General features: G+C 32.8%; 2 protein-coding genes across 5 annotated transcripts in view; one reads left to right on the plus strand and one right to left on the minus strand.

The window, feature by feature from the left end:
• Positions 1-18,979, plus strand: part of LOC146531878 (zwei Ig domain protein zig-8-like) — a 237,154-nt gene that overhangs the window by 116,961 nt on the left and 101,214 nt on the right. The window contains exon 1 of one of the 4 annotated variants that reach the window (XM_085197096.1): positions 6,666-6,844. The exons of the other annotated variants lie outside the window; for them this stretch is intronic. Within the exon in view, the coding sequence (XP_085053222.1) occupies positions 6,842-6,844 (3 nt within the window). The 5' untranslated portion in view covers positions 6,666-6,841. Of the gene's footprint in view, positions 1-6,665; positions 6,845-18,979 lie in introns of those variants that run through there. 4 annotated transcript variants of the gene reach the window in all.
• Positions 2,653-6,136, minus strand: LOC146531884 (uncharacterized). Its single transcript, XM_085197095.1, has 2 exons — positions 6,017-6,136; positions 2,653-5,407 (listed from the first exon to the last, which is right to left on the minus strand). Exons 1-2 carry the CDS (start codon positions 6,036-6,038, stop codon positions 2,694-2,696), a joined length of 2,736 nt encoding a protein of 911 aa, XP_085053221.1. The 5' UTR covers positions 6,039-6,136; the 3' UTR covers positions 2,653-2,693.

Raw genomic sequence — 18,979 nt, forward strand, 5'->3', positions numbered from 1 at the left:
TGTAAAAAGCACGTTCCATTTCATTATCAATACATCGTTTGTTCAGGCTGGCAGATAACGAGTGAATGTTTAATTTGCGTAAAACGAAACGTTCCGATCCGTTGTGACAAACAAACGTAGGTACCTACTGCAGTAAACAAATACATACATTTCAGTCCAAATTATTTTATTGGGCGTTCCGTTTGACGTAGCTTTTAATTTTTAACGAGACGTTAATGTATTGATGGTTGGGAATGGACTAAAATATTTGTCTGTTTTCATTCGAAAATGTATCAGAGATTTTACGTATATGTATGGAATTACTCTGGTACCAATGCAAAAGTTAGGCGTTGAGTTCTGCCACTCAACACGTCTCGAAATATTGGGAGTGGGAGGTTAGAATGTCTTAACTCTAGGTTTCCTCTGCCTGCTCTACTGTGTGCGGGATACAGCGTGAAGCTGTTTTTTTTTTTAATTATACATTTCTATCGTTACAAAATACATATATCATCAATCACGTAAAATAATGCAGTAATCCAACGGAACAAGACAGAAATCCCAAACAAATTATCCTATAAATGTGAAAATATCAAATGGAACTTGTAATATATTATGTTAGAGTCGTCGTGGTTCAGCGGCAGTGCGTTAAACTACAAACGTGATGAGTGTAAGTTCAAATCGACTTCCTCGCTTTGGAAACAAGAGTCGTTGAGAAATAAATTTCTTTCTTAAAAAGTATTCTAGTGATACTAATAAATTTCTAAGTATATTAGAAACGTTCCGTTCATCTATTTGTAGGTACTATAAGTTCCCCTGATACGAAGATTTACCATATAAGATTAAGAATAACATACAAGGCAAATAAATCAAACGGCAAACAGCAGGAATAAACAACCTAAATAAGAATTGTTACTTGATAGACTCCATTTATATTTAGGTTTACTTTCTCAGGCGCGCCTGCTAAGGTCTATGACAAAATTTGGAATGTATATCGAAATAATATATTACTTACGATGTATCATACTAATAAATGTACAAAAAACAGGTCAAGTGCGAGTCGGGCTCTAGCAATGAGGATTCGGTACCAATTTTATAATTGTAGGTGAACCAGAAGTATAACCTAATTATAAAAGTTGACCAACTTAAATTTGTATATAATGAACTACAAATAAGTCTGGGACGATTTTTTCTTTTGTAATTTATCCATAAAATGCAAATTGACGGATTTTTTTTGTACTGTAATTTCTTACTTCTTTAAAATTTCTATTTAGTTACCTGGATCTATGGAACAGACTTTGATTGCACTGCGAATTTAACATAATTTACACGGACGGAGCATAAAAGCGGCAAGAAAATATAGTCCCAGGCCAAGGCCCAATATGCATATATTTGATATTCATTTCAATTATCCTTTCCTCTTGAGAAGAAACATATTGGCAACAGGACATACGGTACCCTAAAAACTCACGTGGAAAGCTGAAACAGTCAGAGCCAAACATAAAACATTTTCTTTGTGCGTGACATATTTTATGAGCTACATACATACGTAACCCCCACCCCCCCCCACATTTACCCAGTTATGTTGACACGTTCACTTACAATTTGTTGAGTAAATTGCGACTACAAATTTAAACAATAACGCCAACCAAAATTTATGAATATTTGAATACGAAAAATATAAAAAGAATGGTGATATTAAATATAAGAAGCCAGTGTTATTTTAAATAACTAGCGATCCAAACGCGGCTTTGTCCATTTATTCTTACATTATAGCTAAATTATACATTTTTTTTACATAAATTACGGGCTATGTGTTGTTCATATATATAATACAAATTAAAGTTAAAGTAAATTGACGTCTTATTTCAAATAAAGCTTCGAATAACACCTGCCAACAGTTTTCCACATTTATTTTGAAATCAAGTCGAGTAACGCAAATAGTTCTAAAGCCGCCTGAGGCTAGTCTACGAAATTAGCTTAAAAGAAATTCGCTTTAAAGTAAAATTTCAAAGGCACCTGAAAGTTATATAAAAGATCGGTCGGCAATATCTTTAGGAATCGTTTATAAGGTAACATAAGCAAGAAAATAAAAAAAAAATATTATAATTGTTTTTATTTCAGGATGACCTTTGTTAGTTCAGTTCACGGAGTCAAAGTTTGAAAGTCAAAGAATGCCAAAATTACTTATAAGGCCTTTTATAATGTGTGTGAATGATAACACTGTAATATTTAGTTTATTTCCATTTTGTTTTAAATCCAAGTCGTGCTATTTATATTAATATCATATACACAAATAAATATATATATGTATACATTATTATCTATATGTATAAAATCGAAAGGTCACTCACTCATCACGAAATCTCAGAAACTACAAGTGCTAGGAATCTCAAATTTTGCATAGGAGTTACTTATAGGACGTAGGTGCTCGCTAAGACGGGAATTTGCAATATTCAACTTCTAAGGGGTTGTTTTTGGGGTCGAAAGTTTGTATGAAACTTCGTTACTACAAATGCTAGGAGTCTCAAATTTTGCATAAACCTCACTAGGACGTAGTCAAGGAGACAGAAATTAATAATAACATAGTTCACGCGGGTGAAACCGCGAGCGGGCCGCTAGTATGTATATATACGTTAGAGTAATTATAAATTAAGGTGATGAGAAAAATCCTTATTGTTATTTATAACGTCATTTTATTTATAAAATATTAAATTTCAATTATAACTAATTAAGTCGCTTTGATAATCTGATCCGAGCTCCAAAGAACGTATTTGTAATCTGGAGTCATTTGTATGTAATCGACTAGCGGAATTGTGCCTTAAATACCATACATAGACCATGCTAAAAATAAGAAAAAATAATATTATAACTAAAAAAATAATAATTACTATAGAAAAAACTGAGTGGTCTGATGTTTCAATAACCCCTGATGTAGAGTCCACCTGTCCATTTGCAGAACTGTTATTATCCCCACATTTTATTCCATAAACGTTATCCTCGTGGTAAATTTTGTCTGTGGAAGTGATTTCTACCGCATGAAACGCTAAGGTCATATTTATTTTACCTATATTACGAACTATTTCCTTACATGACAATGGGTTACCACCTATACTTACAGAACTCAATTTAGGTGCGACGTTTAGTAATCTCTCAATGTCGAGTACTTTAATATAATTAAAATCTAATATTAGCTTCTTTAATTCCAAACACTCGTGGAAAATATCAACATCCAGCGTGTGTATTTTATTTTTAGATATATCAATAACTTCCGTTTTATGTAAACCTTTAAGGCTACCATATCTTAAACTTTTCAAATGGTTAGAAGATATGTTAAGAAATTTTAAAATTTTTATGTTCTGAAACGTACCTGGTAGTAGCTCTGACACATTATTTCTACTAATATCTAAGAATTGTAACAGATCCATGCTTTGTAAAAAAGAATTATCAATTTTGTGTAACTTATTATTGCTTATGTCTAAATTAATTAATTCTTTGAAATAGCTCAAATTTATATGAGAAATTTCGTTATCTGATAAATTTAAGTCTGTTAAATCTGTTAGTCTATTTGTAAAATTATTGTTAAAAGATGTTAATCGATTTTGAGAAATACGCAATGCCCTAAGACCAGTCATACTTTTGAATGTACTTTCTGAAATATTACACAGCTTGTTTGAAGACAAATCTAAATATATAACACTAGACATATTCAGATTTGGAAGATTTTCTAATTTATTGTTATTTATATAAACAGCTTTCAAATTTTTTATAGTACTATTAAGTTTAATTTTTTTTAATTTATTGTGCGAAAAATCCAAAGAATAAATATTATTAGTATCTATAAAATTATTTGTTGCTATATCTATTATTGCATTTCCGGAAAGATTCATTCGTGCCAAAACTGGCAAATTTACAAAGGCCCTGTCACCTATTTTGCTTATGTTTAAATTACTCAAGTCCAAATATCTTAAATATTGCGCTGGGCTTAGTGTGTCAGCTTCAATAACACCTGATAGAGGATTACTAGTTACATTAAAGAATTGTAGATTTTGTAATGGCAAAGAATTCGGTTCAATGACTTTGATCCTATTCATAGACACATCTAGCCTTATTAACTGCGTCTGATTAATAAATGCATGTGTATGTATTACTGAGAGTAAATTATTATTTAAATTTAAAACTGTTAAGTTTTTCACTGAGTTGGATAAAAAAATTATATTACTAATGTTATTAAATGATAGATCGAGTATATTTAGGTTACTTAATATACCAAAACTTGAATTTTCAACAACAGTAATAAAATTACGACTTATATTCAACATAAATAAAGTAGTCGTATCAGAAAATGCACCGTCTCTAATCATTGCTATTGATTGATTATTTATAGTCAAGTTTCTTAGTTTTTGTAATCCAATGAAAGTTTTATTATTAATTTCTCCTGTAATATTATTTTTTTCTAAGTTAATATATTCAAGAGCATTATGTTTAAATGCATCATCTTCTATTTTAGTTATACAATTTTTTTCCAAGTCCAAATATCGTAATTTAGCATTATTTATAAACATTATGCTTTCTATCACAGACTTTAACTTATTGTTTCTCAGATCTACAACTTCTAAATTAAATGCTTGATTGAAACAGTTCGATTCCAGACTTTCTATAACATTGTTTGACATATTTATACTCACTAAGGACGTAAGACGATTTAAATCAAACCCTGATATTTCTGAAAGACTATTATATGACAAATCCAAATAAGTTAATGATTTTAAATTAATCAAACACGCACTAAGATTTGTTAACTTATTATTTTGCAAGTACAGCTCGGTTAAATTGCCTAGATTCTTAAAAATATCTTGCGATAATATCTTGATTTGATTGTACTCTAGATGTAATATTTTTAAATTATTCAGAAGGTTAAACGACCCAATAGTTAAATTTTCAATATCATTGTACGACAAATTCAAATCTTCAATCTTAGATTCTTTACCATCTGAAGTAACGAAAGAGTTAGCATAGAGTTCGTTAATATGATTTCTAGATAAATTTACTTTTTCAACAAAAAGTAAATTTAAAAAAGCAGCTTTACTTATAATTTTAATATTATTATTAGACAAATCTAACACTATAGTCTTCTGGTAGTATCTAAAGCTACCATCGCTTAAAATAGACCAGTTATTGTTGTTAGCTTGAATTTCTCGTACACGTGAGTCAAAATTTGTAGGTCCGAAGAAAGCAGAAGTTAAATTTTGAACATTTGATCCTTTTATGATGAACTTCACATGAGGTTCATAGTTGCAGTCTGGGGAGTAGGCGCGTCCAGCGTATGTATCACAGATGACTGTATAGACGCATCCAGATATTCTGTTTTCTAAGAGACATTCATTTACTGAAGACACGCTGGTCAAAGTTGATGAAATAATTGTCAGAACTGTAAAAAGTAAACGAATTATGTGATATAATTTCAAGCTATATATATATTACTTGACTTGTATATTCTTATTACTTGACTTATTTCTAAAAGAAATCTCTTCCAGCCAACCAATGGAAGTACTTAAACTCTACTTCTTTACTCTGGTAAAAAAATGCAATTGTAGTCCACCAATTAATACGCAGTATCACAAAATTGAGCAGAAAATTGACAATGGAATATTTTCTGCCTGTTCTACAGCATGCGAGGATTTGTGAAGCTAAGAATATTTATAATATATCCAAATACATGATAATATAAATAAACAAAAAATAGGGAAGTCACACACTCCAGAATTTCGGAAATGTTTTAATGGGAGCGGATTGTCTTAACACTAGGTGCCCAGGTTCCCTGTGTTTACCCTACTCAGTGCGAGATAGAGCAAGAAGCTAAGAAATAGAAAAATAATGCCTAGTATTTCTTTTCGATTTTCATTTAAACGTGAAAATACACGTTAATTAAATTGTAAATTCCCTTAAATAGTATTTGAACCCGCTATCTACATAATACGTTGGGTTAAGATAACTAAAGTATTAATTAAAAATAATAAAATTAAAAATTTAAGCTTACATAAAAATATTCTGTCCTCCATTTTATATAGTCATTTCAAATAACATGCTTAATAATAAATACACTTTTTATCTTAAAACCACAACACAGCTTTGTTTGACAGGACTTTGGTAAATGATGCATATAGGATAATTTATTATAACTATCGTTTTAGGGATCCGTGGAGTAATTGAAAATGAAAATAGAAAAATAAGAAAAAAAAATGCCGATATACAGTAGGATATGCAAAGGGACTCTGGGAACCTAGTGTTCAGACGCTCTATTCTCATTAAGATAATCAGGTTCCCCACTTTCCAATGAATTCTGCAGAACTCAACGCCGCATTTTGACACTATACCTTCAATTTATTATTTGTGTTAAGTTATTTGTTGTTCCCTCTACCTATCATGCTTTTAAACAAGAAGTAATATTCCAAATAAAAAGAAACTAATTCAAAATATAAAATAAAAACAATTTTCTCCAATATTTTCAGTATAAAACAAAAAAAAACTAAAACTAATCGGTCTCCATATAACTATTGTTCTCATAACGGAAACTTTTATCGTAGTATCCGCGCGATAATAACTCGCACAATGGACAAGAAGTGGCCACTGCCAGTATAGATCCATATTGTTTACTAATTATTTTTTTAGTATAAGACTGTAAGCGAGACGGTTGTGTGTTTGATTCCCATTCAGGGTAATCAGTTATTTTCGTTTCCTTGGTCCGGTAGCATATCGCGGCGTTTAGTTCCGCTCGCTCGACACGCGTACGAGAGAGGGAGTTTCTTAACTGGATTTCTTTCTCGCTTGCTATACAGTGTGAGAATTTTTTTTTGTAAGCACAATGGTATGTTAAAATATCTAGTTTTTCATTTTTCGATTTAAGAGACTTTACAGACTGAGATATTTAATATCGTTTGTTTGGACAATATTTGTAAAAATGGAAAGTGGAGAAATTAGAAATTAATAATAAATCTTTTTTTTCTCCATCTATTTTTACGTTTTTTAAAAGTAGTTACAGTGGAATGATTTTCACGATCCTTTTTGATATTGGAAACAACGTAGGCAAAGTTCAGAATACATAAAACAAGCCTACGTGAGTTACATATATAATTTAAGACATCAAGGATTTACGATATCAACTGTCAACATGTGTACGCGACATTGCATAAGAATTCTTATAATAAAAAGGAAAACATTATTAAAGACATAAAAATATGTTATAGTATAGAATAGCTTATTTAACATAACATAAATTTAATAATTAAAGCAAAAACATTATTAAAGATATATTAAATTTAACTTACTAATTTTGATTTTCAATTCTTGCAATTGAAAATCAAAATTGGGGCACAAGGGTGTGACTGTAACGCGATGGTTGTGGGTTTGATCCCACTCGAGGAAGTGAAATATTTATTTACGTTTATATTTCCATTTCTTCACTCTGGAGCTCTGGTGTCGAGGCAGCAGCGTTGAGTTCTGTTACTCAACACGCAATGCCACCAGAATTCGGCAGAAAGTGGGCAACGGAGTGTCTTAACACTAGGTTCCTGCCTACCCCGCTGTGTGCGGGATACAGCGTGAAGCTGAAGAATCATATCAATACATTTGTATTTCAAACAGCCGCGTTACCGATACGACGCGGCCATCGCTGCAAAGGTCGTTCCAGAAATGATGTATGAATATTGCCGTACTATTCCTGAGTAACAGCCCCCTTGTCGCACTTTGAATATAAATCCACTAGATTCTTAATTATACTGCGTAGCTTCATCCAATTTTACCCCTAAGAGTCGTTCACGACTCACTTGGACCGCAATACTAATAAACAAAGCCGGTTCAAGAACATCATATATTTATTGTCCCTTGTAGCCAAGTCTTGAGATTTTGGTACGGAATTATTTGATGGTTAAATAAAAAAAATGTTTTGATTATCCTTATCTTTCTTAAAATGAATCTATTTAACACAGTATCCCGTACATAACAAAGTAGGCACAGGGAACCTAGTATTAAAATACTCCGCTCCCCACTTTCCGCCGAATTCTAGTGCCATTGCGTGTTGAGTGGCGGAACTCAATGACAAATAAAAAACCGGACAAGCACGTGTCGGGCTCGTCGACTGAGGATTCCGTACAAAAATTGGAGGTCTTGAGCATTTCTGAAATGCAGGCTTGGCTTAGCCAGAGCCCATTCATGTTTTTTTTCCCCTAGCCTGGCCATCCCCCTAACCATCCCTTTGTTGGGCAAAGGCCTCTCGCCACTTCTTCCATTCTGGTCTATTTCGCGTTATTGAGCACCAGTCAGGCTTATAATGGTCTAGCTCGTCTCGTTATCTCCGTTTTATCTCTATCTGTCAATTCTCCTTTTAGAGCCTGGAATCCACCTGGTAGAAGATTTCGCCCAAGACTCTTCAGGCGTGTCCGGCCCAGTCCCATTTCAGCATAGCGGCTGACACCTCATTTAAACCAGCGGCTTTAATAACCCCCTCTTAAGCCCCTTTTACCCCGTTGCGGGGTAAAAGAGCAAAAAATACTTCTGGTTATCACATAAATTAACAAATCGTTAAATAATTAAAGACAAAAAGACGGCACGCTCAATATTTATATTCATATTTTATCGTTGAAACGAAGCGAATCAGACAATTTTAAATTCAAAAGAAATATAAAAAATTGACGACATTTGAATTGCTAATTTTAATAAGATTGAGGGATGAAATTTTCATAGTGCTAATGGATGTCCCCGTGCAAAAACATCAGCTTCTACGGAATTAAGGGAAGATGTTTGCATTAAGATAATTTATGTATTATGATGGAGAGCTTTTGGCGCAGGGGCACAAAGGTGCGACTGTAACGAGACGGTTGTGGATTCGAACCTCATTCGAGGGTATGAATTAAAATATTAATATAGTGATTAAATTTATTTATGTATACTTTTCTCACTCTGGCACCGAGGTAAAAGACCGGCGTTGAGTTACGGAACTCAAGAAGCAATGTCTCGAAATTGGGCGTAAAATAGGGAATGAAGGGAATGGAGTGTCTTGGCACTAGGTTTCCTCGGTTTACTCATTCCTACTTGGATGTAATATCTAAATTCCCAGGTTCCTCTGCTTACCCTGCTATATGCGTGGAGCGTATAACGTGAAGCTAAAGAAGAAATTGTATGGCAAGCCCGCTCGAAAGTAAAATATGTCTAAATCCAAGACTTTCAAAGGTTCACAAAACAACATAATATGAAACAGCAGGATTCATGACTTTATTATTCCACGTAACGCTTTGTGGGCGTTTTACATTACGTTTGATTGATGGTTGCCCCAACAATTGCTGCTATAGTGGGACTTCTGTATGAGGATAGTTTGGATTTAGCCTATCTTTGAATAATGTTAAATGTTTTTAGGTTATTTTATATGGAAAGTTAATTTTTCTTCAGCTTCACACTGTATCTTACTTAGCTGAGAAGATAGTGTAAAGACACTGCTGAGTTTCGTCACTCAACACACAATACCTCAAGAATTCAGTGGAAACTGGAGTCTCTTAATGAAGAAGGAAGTGTCCTAAAACTAGGTTCCCAGGTTCCCTCTGCCTAAAGCTAAAAAGAGCGTTATTAACGCAGCCAGTTTTTGTAAAAAATCAATACTCATAGTCAACCTAAAGTTAAATGAATACTGATTTTTCTTTATAAAAAGCGCTTGTAATATTGTTTGAGAAGCACTCAGATGTATTACGAATAAAAAATCGTTCAATAGCCGCCTAGCTTCATTTCGAACGTGACAGAGCGTCGGTTACCTAATCTATATGGGGCCCTTTGATCTTTTCTGCTTCGGCTTCTTCCATTTCATTGGAGAGACGGCTTTTTTAGAAGAATATAAATTGTGATGAGTGCCACCAGCGGGTTTGGTCGTTTCTTTTTAGTTTTTGTGGCGTGTATTGAATTCGATTCCTTTTTTTACAAATTTCTCATTATGGGGTAAATATGAGCAGTTGTAACCGTTGTGGCACAGGAGCATAAAAATATAACGTGACGGTTGTATGTTCGATCTCCAGTCGAGAAAATGAATTACAAAAACAAAAATACAAAAAAATCGGTGGAAAGTAGGGAACGGAGTGCCTTAGCACTAGATTCCTTCTGCCAAATCAAATATGTGCGGGATACAGCGTGAAGCTGATTTAAAAAATTCTAATTTTTAATTTTAATAAGCAGTTCCCCCATTTACAGCCACTGTTGAATGGTCCCCATTAATAGTATTAATCATATATGAATTATACAAACAGTCGTACAACAAACGACAACCAACACGGCATATAATCGTATGTAAACACGTAACACGCTTCTAACAATATGCTTAAAATTACAACATCGTTATAGAGCTGTTATGTTTAATTAATATGACGCATATAACTCACCTAATTTTAATAAAATTATTGTTTATTGCAACATTTTTAACTATTTTTGCTTTTTTAACATTGTTTTTTGGATATAAGTGATCAGTCACTATGTTATCAGCTTAATGCCTTTTTAGTGACTTTTTCGCGACAGGAATGATAAAGAAGTTTTATTTTATATATACACTATTTTAAAAATATATATGTGCTATCATGTCATCCTAACATTTAAATTGTTAATTAGGAACCTAGAGTTAAGACACACCGTTCCCATTAAGACACTTCCATTTCCCAATTTCCGTCAAAGGCATTGCGTGTTGAGTGGCCAACGTCGCGATTTGCTTCGTTACCCGCATGTTGCACGGTTTATTATTATTATAAAGTATTATTATTATTAGAACGGGAGGCCGAGGTAGATTAGAATTAAAACATTACACATACATACAAACACACTCACACACAACACTCACAAATGGGGCACTTTATCTTATTATTTTTTTTGTATTTTTAGTATATATTATTACTTTTACTTTTTTACTTCGCATTGTTTTATTTTGTTATTTCTTTTTTTAAAAGATTTAAATATATATATATATATATATATATATATATAATTTTTTTTTTTCTTATAATATGTTTAAATGATGTGTAGCTCTGTACTGTACTTAGATAATACTTATAAGTAGAAAACTGTAATTGGCTTTATTTTTTTGTATATGTTTTTTTTTTATAAGTAGTTATAAATATGCTGTTTCTGTATAATAAATAAAAAAAAAAAAAAACACCCCACCCCCCACTTTCCGTCGAATTCCAGAGGCAATGCGTGTTGAGTGGCTGAACTCAATGCTGCACTATATTTGATTTCCCCGAGTAGAAATCGAAACCACACCTACCACCCACTTACTTACCTATGATATATGTACTTACCTAGTATTGTAGACATTTTTATAAGGTAACATTTCTAAGTCGGTCACGTAGGCCACTAACTGGACGAGGACCTCACGTATCACACAGTCAGCTGTTAGCTTAGGACGTTTTAGGGTTCGCAAATTTGACATTTCCTTTGACGTGTGTACTATTACTGGATGGATGGTTGGTTTGTTAGATTTTAATTGGTGTTTTTTTTTTTAAATTGAGAAGTAGAAGTGGAGTAAAGGCGCGTGCCACTGGTTGGCAAGCGTGGCAAGCGCTAAAGGTCGTCAGTTCGATTCTCACTCGAAAAATTGAAATATTTAACATTTTCATTTCTTCGCTCTGGTCACGAGGTATAGAGATCCGCCACTCAACACGCAATGTCTCCGAAATTTGGCGATAGCTGGAAAACGAAAGGGGGCGAAGTGTTAAGACACTAAGTTCCCAGGTTCCCTCTCTCTTCCCCCCTACGTGTGGAAAACAGCGCGAAGCTAAAAAACATAATCATTTGGAAATATTTCATTGTATGTATATGAGAGAGCTTTATTGATAAATGTTTGATGCTATGCGGCTTCGAAAATCAATTAGGACATATCAGTTCAGTTTAAAATAAAATATGTAACACTAGTTTCTCTCCTAAAAACGTGAAAATAAGTTATTTAATTTATTACTATAGTAGTTAAAAGGCAAACTGAGTACTGAGAGGAGTAGAAATTTAAGAAAAGTTTCCTAGGTTAAGGCACCATACGTATCTACACCTAGTTAGTTAGACCAGACTTCCAGTAAACTACTTTAAACTACTAAATTTATGCAAACAAATTTTATTACTATAAAATGTGGGCCTAAATATTCCTATAGCGTAATATATTTTAATATAAGATATTAGGAAAGTCTGATTGTAACGTCTGTCTGTACAGGCGGAGGCTATGGGTTCGATTCGCATTTGGGGAAACGAATCGATTTCGAGGATACTAGTAATTAATTGGTCCATTTATATATTTTTCAATTCATTGAATGGTAAATGTAGCAACGTATATGATATGTAGAATAGTTAATTTAAACTAAAGAAACTTAACGCCATAACATGAATTTCTGTGAATTTCTGTTTGAACCATTCTCACGAAAAAAATACTAAACAGATTTTGAAATTTTACAATAATATAACTTATGCACCGTACACACAGCAGGGTAGGTAGAGGGAACCTAGTGTTAAGATACTCCGTACCCCACATTCTGCCGACTTCTGGAGGCGTTGCCTGTTTTTCATCTGCTCGAGTGGGGCTCGAACTCACGACCAGTCGATTTTACAGTTTTATATATATATATATATATATATATATATATATAATATTAGGGCTATATAATTATTGATTGATTTCTCGATATATGGCGTTTCGAGCGTGCCAGTTGAGCACAATTCATTTCGCCAATGTCACGTTGTATGGAAAACACACGAAGGAAATTGACCGGTAATCTATATAATTATAGGCCTCGATATCATTTCTCTATTATTTTGGTAATAATAGAAACAAATCAATATAAACACTTTTTGCGCTAATAAAGTGAGGATTCAATACCATCTTAGTTTTATTTCGTTTGGCTGTTCCGCCTCTCGAGCCGTATTTGCAAAATCTCTTTCTGATGAGTTATGTCATCTGCACATAATTTCAATGTTATCTTGGATTCTGACTTAACGAGGGATGGAATGAAGGAAGTATAAGGAAGTATAATGGAAGGAAGTAAACTGGTGTAAAATCTAGATTATATGATTTACAAATTACTTCATAAGTACTGATATTTTCTATATAATTATATAGAGAAAAAATTGCTCACTGCTACGAAAGAAAAAAACAACTTTTAGACCTATAAATTATAAAAAAATATTTTTTTATTTCTCTTTTTGATGCCTACATTATACACTTTCAATTAATATTCATATATTTGAATTTCTAAATATAATTGAAAAGCTAAATTGACAGAATTTATTGTCATACTATAATTTTATTAATACTACATCGCATTGGGAACAGATTATAAAAATATCTACTACTATTTTTAATCCTATATCAATTTACAAATAAAATATGCAAATAAAATATTATAAAATGTAGAATAAAGATTAAATCAACTAAGTACAGCCCAATCCTGCGACTGTAAAAGTAACAGGTTATGGGTTCGATTCTCAATAGAGGAAATTAAATATTTATTGTTTTCATTGCCTCGTCCTCGTAATGAGACAAAGCGCGGCGTTGAGTTCCACCAATCAACACACATTGCCTTTTGGAATTCAGCGGACAATGGGGAACGTCGACAAACGGAGACGTCGACGAACTTTAAAATAGTAAATGACAAATAAGCTCATATTTGACGTTTATAAAAGTAGAAAAATAAACATTAACTTATTTTTTTTTTTGCCTAAAAGAACGTCTTAATCCCGCCCCGCATAGCTAAGGGCTACCTTTTAACCTAACCTAGATGCAACGTGTATACATTTTTATAGCGCCCATTATACAATATTTTTACCTTAATTTATACTCGTATTTTAAATATTATAGTTTCAGTAGGAGAACAATAACCGTTTTAATTAATTAACATTTGTTATGTCACTCTTGTGCTAAGGAAAGAAGAAAGAGAGAGAGAGAGTTGGGTTTTATTTTCTGGCTCTGGTAACAAATTCGGAGGATATTGACGAACGGAAATGTCTTAATGGGGAACGGAGTGTCTTTACGTTAGGTTTTGCCTACCCTACTGTGTGAGAAATACAGTGGAAAACTAACAACAAATATAAATAAATGAAAAAACACATTTATCTAACAAAATAATTAGAAATAATTAAAAAAATATATCATTAGGCAAACAGTTCCAAAGATTATCTTGAGAAAAAAAACAATAATTGTCATTAACGAACATCCTTAACCTATATAATAAAATGGGGGCAGACGATAATTCACATCTACACAACCTTAATTGAGAGCAGATCACTTAGACCATCCGACTTTTGTAATTCAATTAGGATCGTAACGACCCCGAAAGCATTGTTAAAGATCGAAGCAGGCGGCATAAAAACTAATGCCATTTATATGCTATTTATATGCTGAGAAGTTATTTAGGGGGGATGGTAGGTTTTATGACAGAGAACTGGTACTGGCATTTTATGCGTTTCATTTATAGAGCTGCTGGCTTACGATTTGGTGTAAAATGATTCTTTGAAATTTTAGGAAGTAGAGATCATAAAGTGTCTAGTCACTAAAGTCTGATTTTAGGGGAGACAGGGACCGTAGATTTAATTTCTACTCTGTTAATAACGCACTAAGGCACGTACGTAGAAAGCGATGAAACCTTTTAGAGACACACTGTTTGGCGAAACTTAGTGACGCACTAATCATTCGGAGAAGAAGAAATTAAAATCAATCAGCTTCACGCTCTATCCCGCACACAGCAAGGTAGACAGAGGAAACCTGGTGTTATGAAACTCCGTTCTTCGCGTGTTGAGAAACATGGCGTGTTCAACGCCGTGCTTTGCCTGGTCACCAGAGCGAAGAAATGAAAATGTAAATTAAAAAAAACTGGAAATATTTCAACTTTTATTAACAAAACTTTCTGCACTAACCAAGTACCTATAAAATAAAGTACTTGTAACCAATTACCCTAATATTTTCATTTCTTCGCTCTGATATCCCGCTGTGTACGGGATGCAGCGTGAAGCTAAAATTACCTATCTCTCTGTCTGCGATCAGAATTACTTCGGGATTAGTAAGAATTACTTCGGGCACTTATAATGTGAAATATGTCATAAAAATATTTACTTTTTAAAAAATAGTTCCAAAAAATATATAAGTACTGAGTAAGTACAACACAACAAAGAAAACTAAAGAGTCTCTTATATATTTAACGAAATAAAACATTTCATTGTTATGTTTATTTATGTTTACGAAAATGATCCTTGGCTGTTGACGATTGTGTGAAAATGGTCAGAACGTGACCAAAACACTTTTTTCTATAATGAAAATCGGTACCCACATATTCGTGTCAGTATATACTTGCACCTAAGAATGTTATTTATTTATTTATTTTTAGCTTCACGTTGTATCCCGCACACAGCAGAGAGAACTTAGTGTTAAGACACTCCGTTCCCCACCCATGCTAGATAGTGAGAGGCACTGGTCTACCATGGTCTCCTTTTGCGATTCTGTGATGGCATTAAAGGAGGCCGCGGAGCGGGAGCGCGAGTCCAGCGCAAATGCAGGCCCGCTCCGTCGTCGTAGGTTAGGGAATAGGAGAAGGCAGTATGCTCATCTCCAACTCCCCTTACCCTAGAGAGTCACCAATAATATGACGGTGGTCCGCTACAGGCGGGCTTTCCACCGAGTCGCCGTAGTGGAATGCGTGAGCGATCCTGCGGCGTCTTGCTTAGGTGGGTAGGTCTCGCTGGGTTTTAGTGGGTAGTATCGGGTTCATTCTCCGGTGAGCCCCACAGTACCGCTCTGTCGGTCTGCGTAAACTGCATTTCCCAGCGTTAAAAAAAAAAAAAAAACTCCGTTCCCCACTTTCTGCCGAATTCTGGAGGCATTGCGTGATGGTACTGAAAAAAATCTATTAAAAACTTAAAAATAAAAAAACTCAAAGCAATTTTTTTTAATGTATGTTTATTAACCATAATTCTAAGTTAAAAAGTTTCTCTTAGGTTAAATAATATAATGAAGTTAATTTGAACCTTTGAAATGTGAAATTTTACATTACATTTTTAATACTAATAACTTAATAAGTTTACCTACTTGACATCGAGAAATATTAAATTATGTCATATTATTATGGAGATTATATTCTAAATGAATAATAATAAATTATAATATATATAACGTGACGGTTTTGAGTTCGATTCCTACTCGAATGACTTATTATTTATCATTATTTTCATCCCTCTGCTAACGAGGCAAAGCGCGGTGCTAAGATCCGCCAGTCAACTCACTATGCTTCAAGAATTCTGCGGAAATGGAGTATGTTAGCACTAGGTTCCAGGTTCCATTTGCTTATATACTCTGCGATTTATGTGATAAAGTTTGATACAAAAAAATATATTTTTACAGGCTCAGGCTCAGGCATAAGTACACTACTTATTTTATTACTGTATACAAATATAAAGTGCTATTCACACACTAGGAGTTATTATAAAATCAAATGCAAATTATAGAAAAAACTTATAAAATATTATACATTTAGTGGAAATATATAACTTTTCAATTGAAGTTAATTCATTCGTTCTAGCCATTTCAGTTTTAAAACTCACAATTTTATAATTTTAATTAATAGCAATGAAGTAGGTTTTTCTTCTCTTAGAACTTTTTTTATACTAAGTTTTATATAATTTAATAAAATAATAGATATATAATAAAACAGTAACTGATTGCTGTCTGTACATGGCATTTTTTTTTATGCTCGCTCTTACACGCTAATATAAGAAATAAAAGAAAAAAAGTAAGAAATATAAGCGGGATGCAGCGTGAATCAAAAAAATCATAGTCAAAAACATAAAAAATAGCTTAAAAACGTTTATTCTGAACCAAAATCAAATCTACGACCTTCAATTTAGTAATTTATTATCCACTTAACCAAAAAGCTTGTAAAATTTAATATTTAACAGCTGTGTAATATTGAGTAATAATAAGCTGACGACATTATCTCGTTAAAACTGGATTAATAACTTTTTTATTGCTTAAAATTATTATATATATTTAAAATTTTCTCATGTCTTCTGGATATAATAGTTTTATGTTAAAAATAATATAATATATTTATTTTTAAATTTTTTAAATTAAGAGGACTATAAGGAAAGAAAAATACTATTATAAGTTGTAAAAAGAATAATATAAATATTTTGACGAGAACGAATGGCTTAATGGTCAGAGTTCTTGGACGTTAACAAGAAACTTAGGTTCAAATTCCGCTACGTTAATTTTTTAAATATTTTATATGAAATATGTATAATTTAAGTTCTTATTAATTTGTTTATATAATGATCTTATATGGATATTCTTCTTGCTTAAGGACAGAGAGTGGCAGAGAAACTAGAGTTAAGACACTTCGTTGTCCATTTTCTTCCCAAATTCGAATCAGTCGTGCTTTTTATTATCAGAACCAATGAAATCAACTGTAAAAAAAAAATTGAACCTAAAATATCTCTCGAATTTACAGTATATTCCATTGCCCTACATTGGCCTCGTGGATAAGCTAACAAAACAAAATTGTTAATTTCAAAGTAGTAGGTATTTTTAAATCAAATAAGTTTTCGTTCTCGAGTGTATTTTTACCGCAACGGAGTAGTTTTAATTAACATTTGACAGGGCCCCTGTAGTGCGGCGGACCGCTGCTGCTTTTATTTTAGAAATAATTAATTTGGAAATCTTGGATTGTTTTTCTCATTTGTCTTACTCTCTCTCTCTCTCTCTTTCATTAGTAAGGCCAGTCGTGGCGCAGGGTCACAGCGAAATAACTAACTGTAAACTTAATGGTTGTCGATCGATTCCCCTTCGAAATTCCCCTTAAATTAGTAAGTGAGTAACTTTCACTAAGTAAGCTGAATATTTCTAAAGTTGGGCCCAATTTGAAAAACTGGAGTTTCTTGACACTATGTTATATTTGTATACCTTACTAAAAATGTTTTTTATGCTGTATCTATCGGTAAATTGAAAAAAAAACCCTCGATTGTGAGTATTGAATCTAACATTGTTTATATAGTGAAAAAATCCCAAAAAATCCATTCCATCCATTAAAAAGTAAATACTACTTGTCCATTTTATTACCTACTAAGTAAATATATAAATGTAAAAAGCAGCATACCGATCTGGCGATTACTTCTACAGTTTACACTGTTACGTGACCTCCATACTCAATTTTCTTATCGCTATCAATAAAATAGGACTCCAGAATCACTTGGCCACTATAAAAACCTCTCGTATAAATCCCTAGGAATAAATTGATGACCTTATGTTAAAGATTGGAACTGGATGTAGGTTGTCAGTTTTGTCAGGAGTTACATTTAATACTAACTTTGTGGACTGTAAAAGCTGGATGACATATTTGTGGGTTATGTTTCAATTACCCTGTTAAATGTGGGACGAATTGTAAAACTAAAAAATAATAAGCACAGTAGTTTAAAATTAAGAATGCTTATTTTATAGGAAGGAAAATCATCAGAAGTGTATATAGTAAATTCATCATTCAGTTACCAATCTACGACATTAGATAGGCTAGATTGGTTGACGGACGATGGTTATTGGATGACGAACAACAGAGGACGGCTGACGGATGACAGAGGATGGTTGATGATGGACAAGGCGACTAAATCTGATAAATATTAAAGTATAGTCTAGTCTGAGACATTCTACAAAATATAAGTCCAGTCCAGTCCAATATCAAATAATAATTATATTTTACTATTTTGTTAAAATAAAGTTATAGTGGACACCGAATCTTCGAAGCATTAAAAGTATGAAGTAGAGTGAATAATATAAAATTTCAATAAATTTAAAATTATATTTAAATAACAATAACAATTTTGGAGAAACTCAAACAAGACTATGAAGAAATATAAAAAGTAAAAAGTTTGTTTCATACTCGAAAGCACTCGGGACGACAGGTGTCTCTCGGACGTAGCACGTCGCACACCATCCCCTCTATTCAACACTTTATGTAAT

The sequence above is a fragment of the Heliconius melpomene genome, chromosome 14 (genome assembly GCF_056956725.1).
Source record: "Heliconius melpomene rosina isolate 202511_hmr_F chromosome 14, ASM5695672v1, whole genome shotgun sequence".
Classification (NCBI taxonomy): domain Eukaryota; kingdom Metazoa; phylum Arthropoda; class Insecta; order Lepidoptera; family Nymphalidae; genus Heliconius; species Heliconius melpomene.

Coding starts and splice junctions, on each gene's coding strand:
- LOC146531884 (XM_085197095.1), bottom strand. CDS start 6,038: ATGGAGGACAGAATATTTTTAT. Junction 5,408..6,016: donor GGAGGACAGAATATTTTTAT/GTAAGCTTAAAT, acceptor TACTTTTTACAG/TTCTGACAATTATTTCATCA.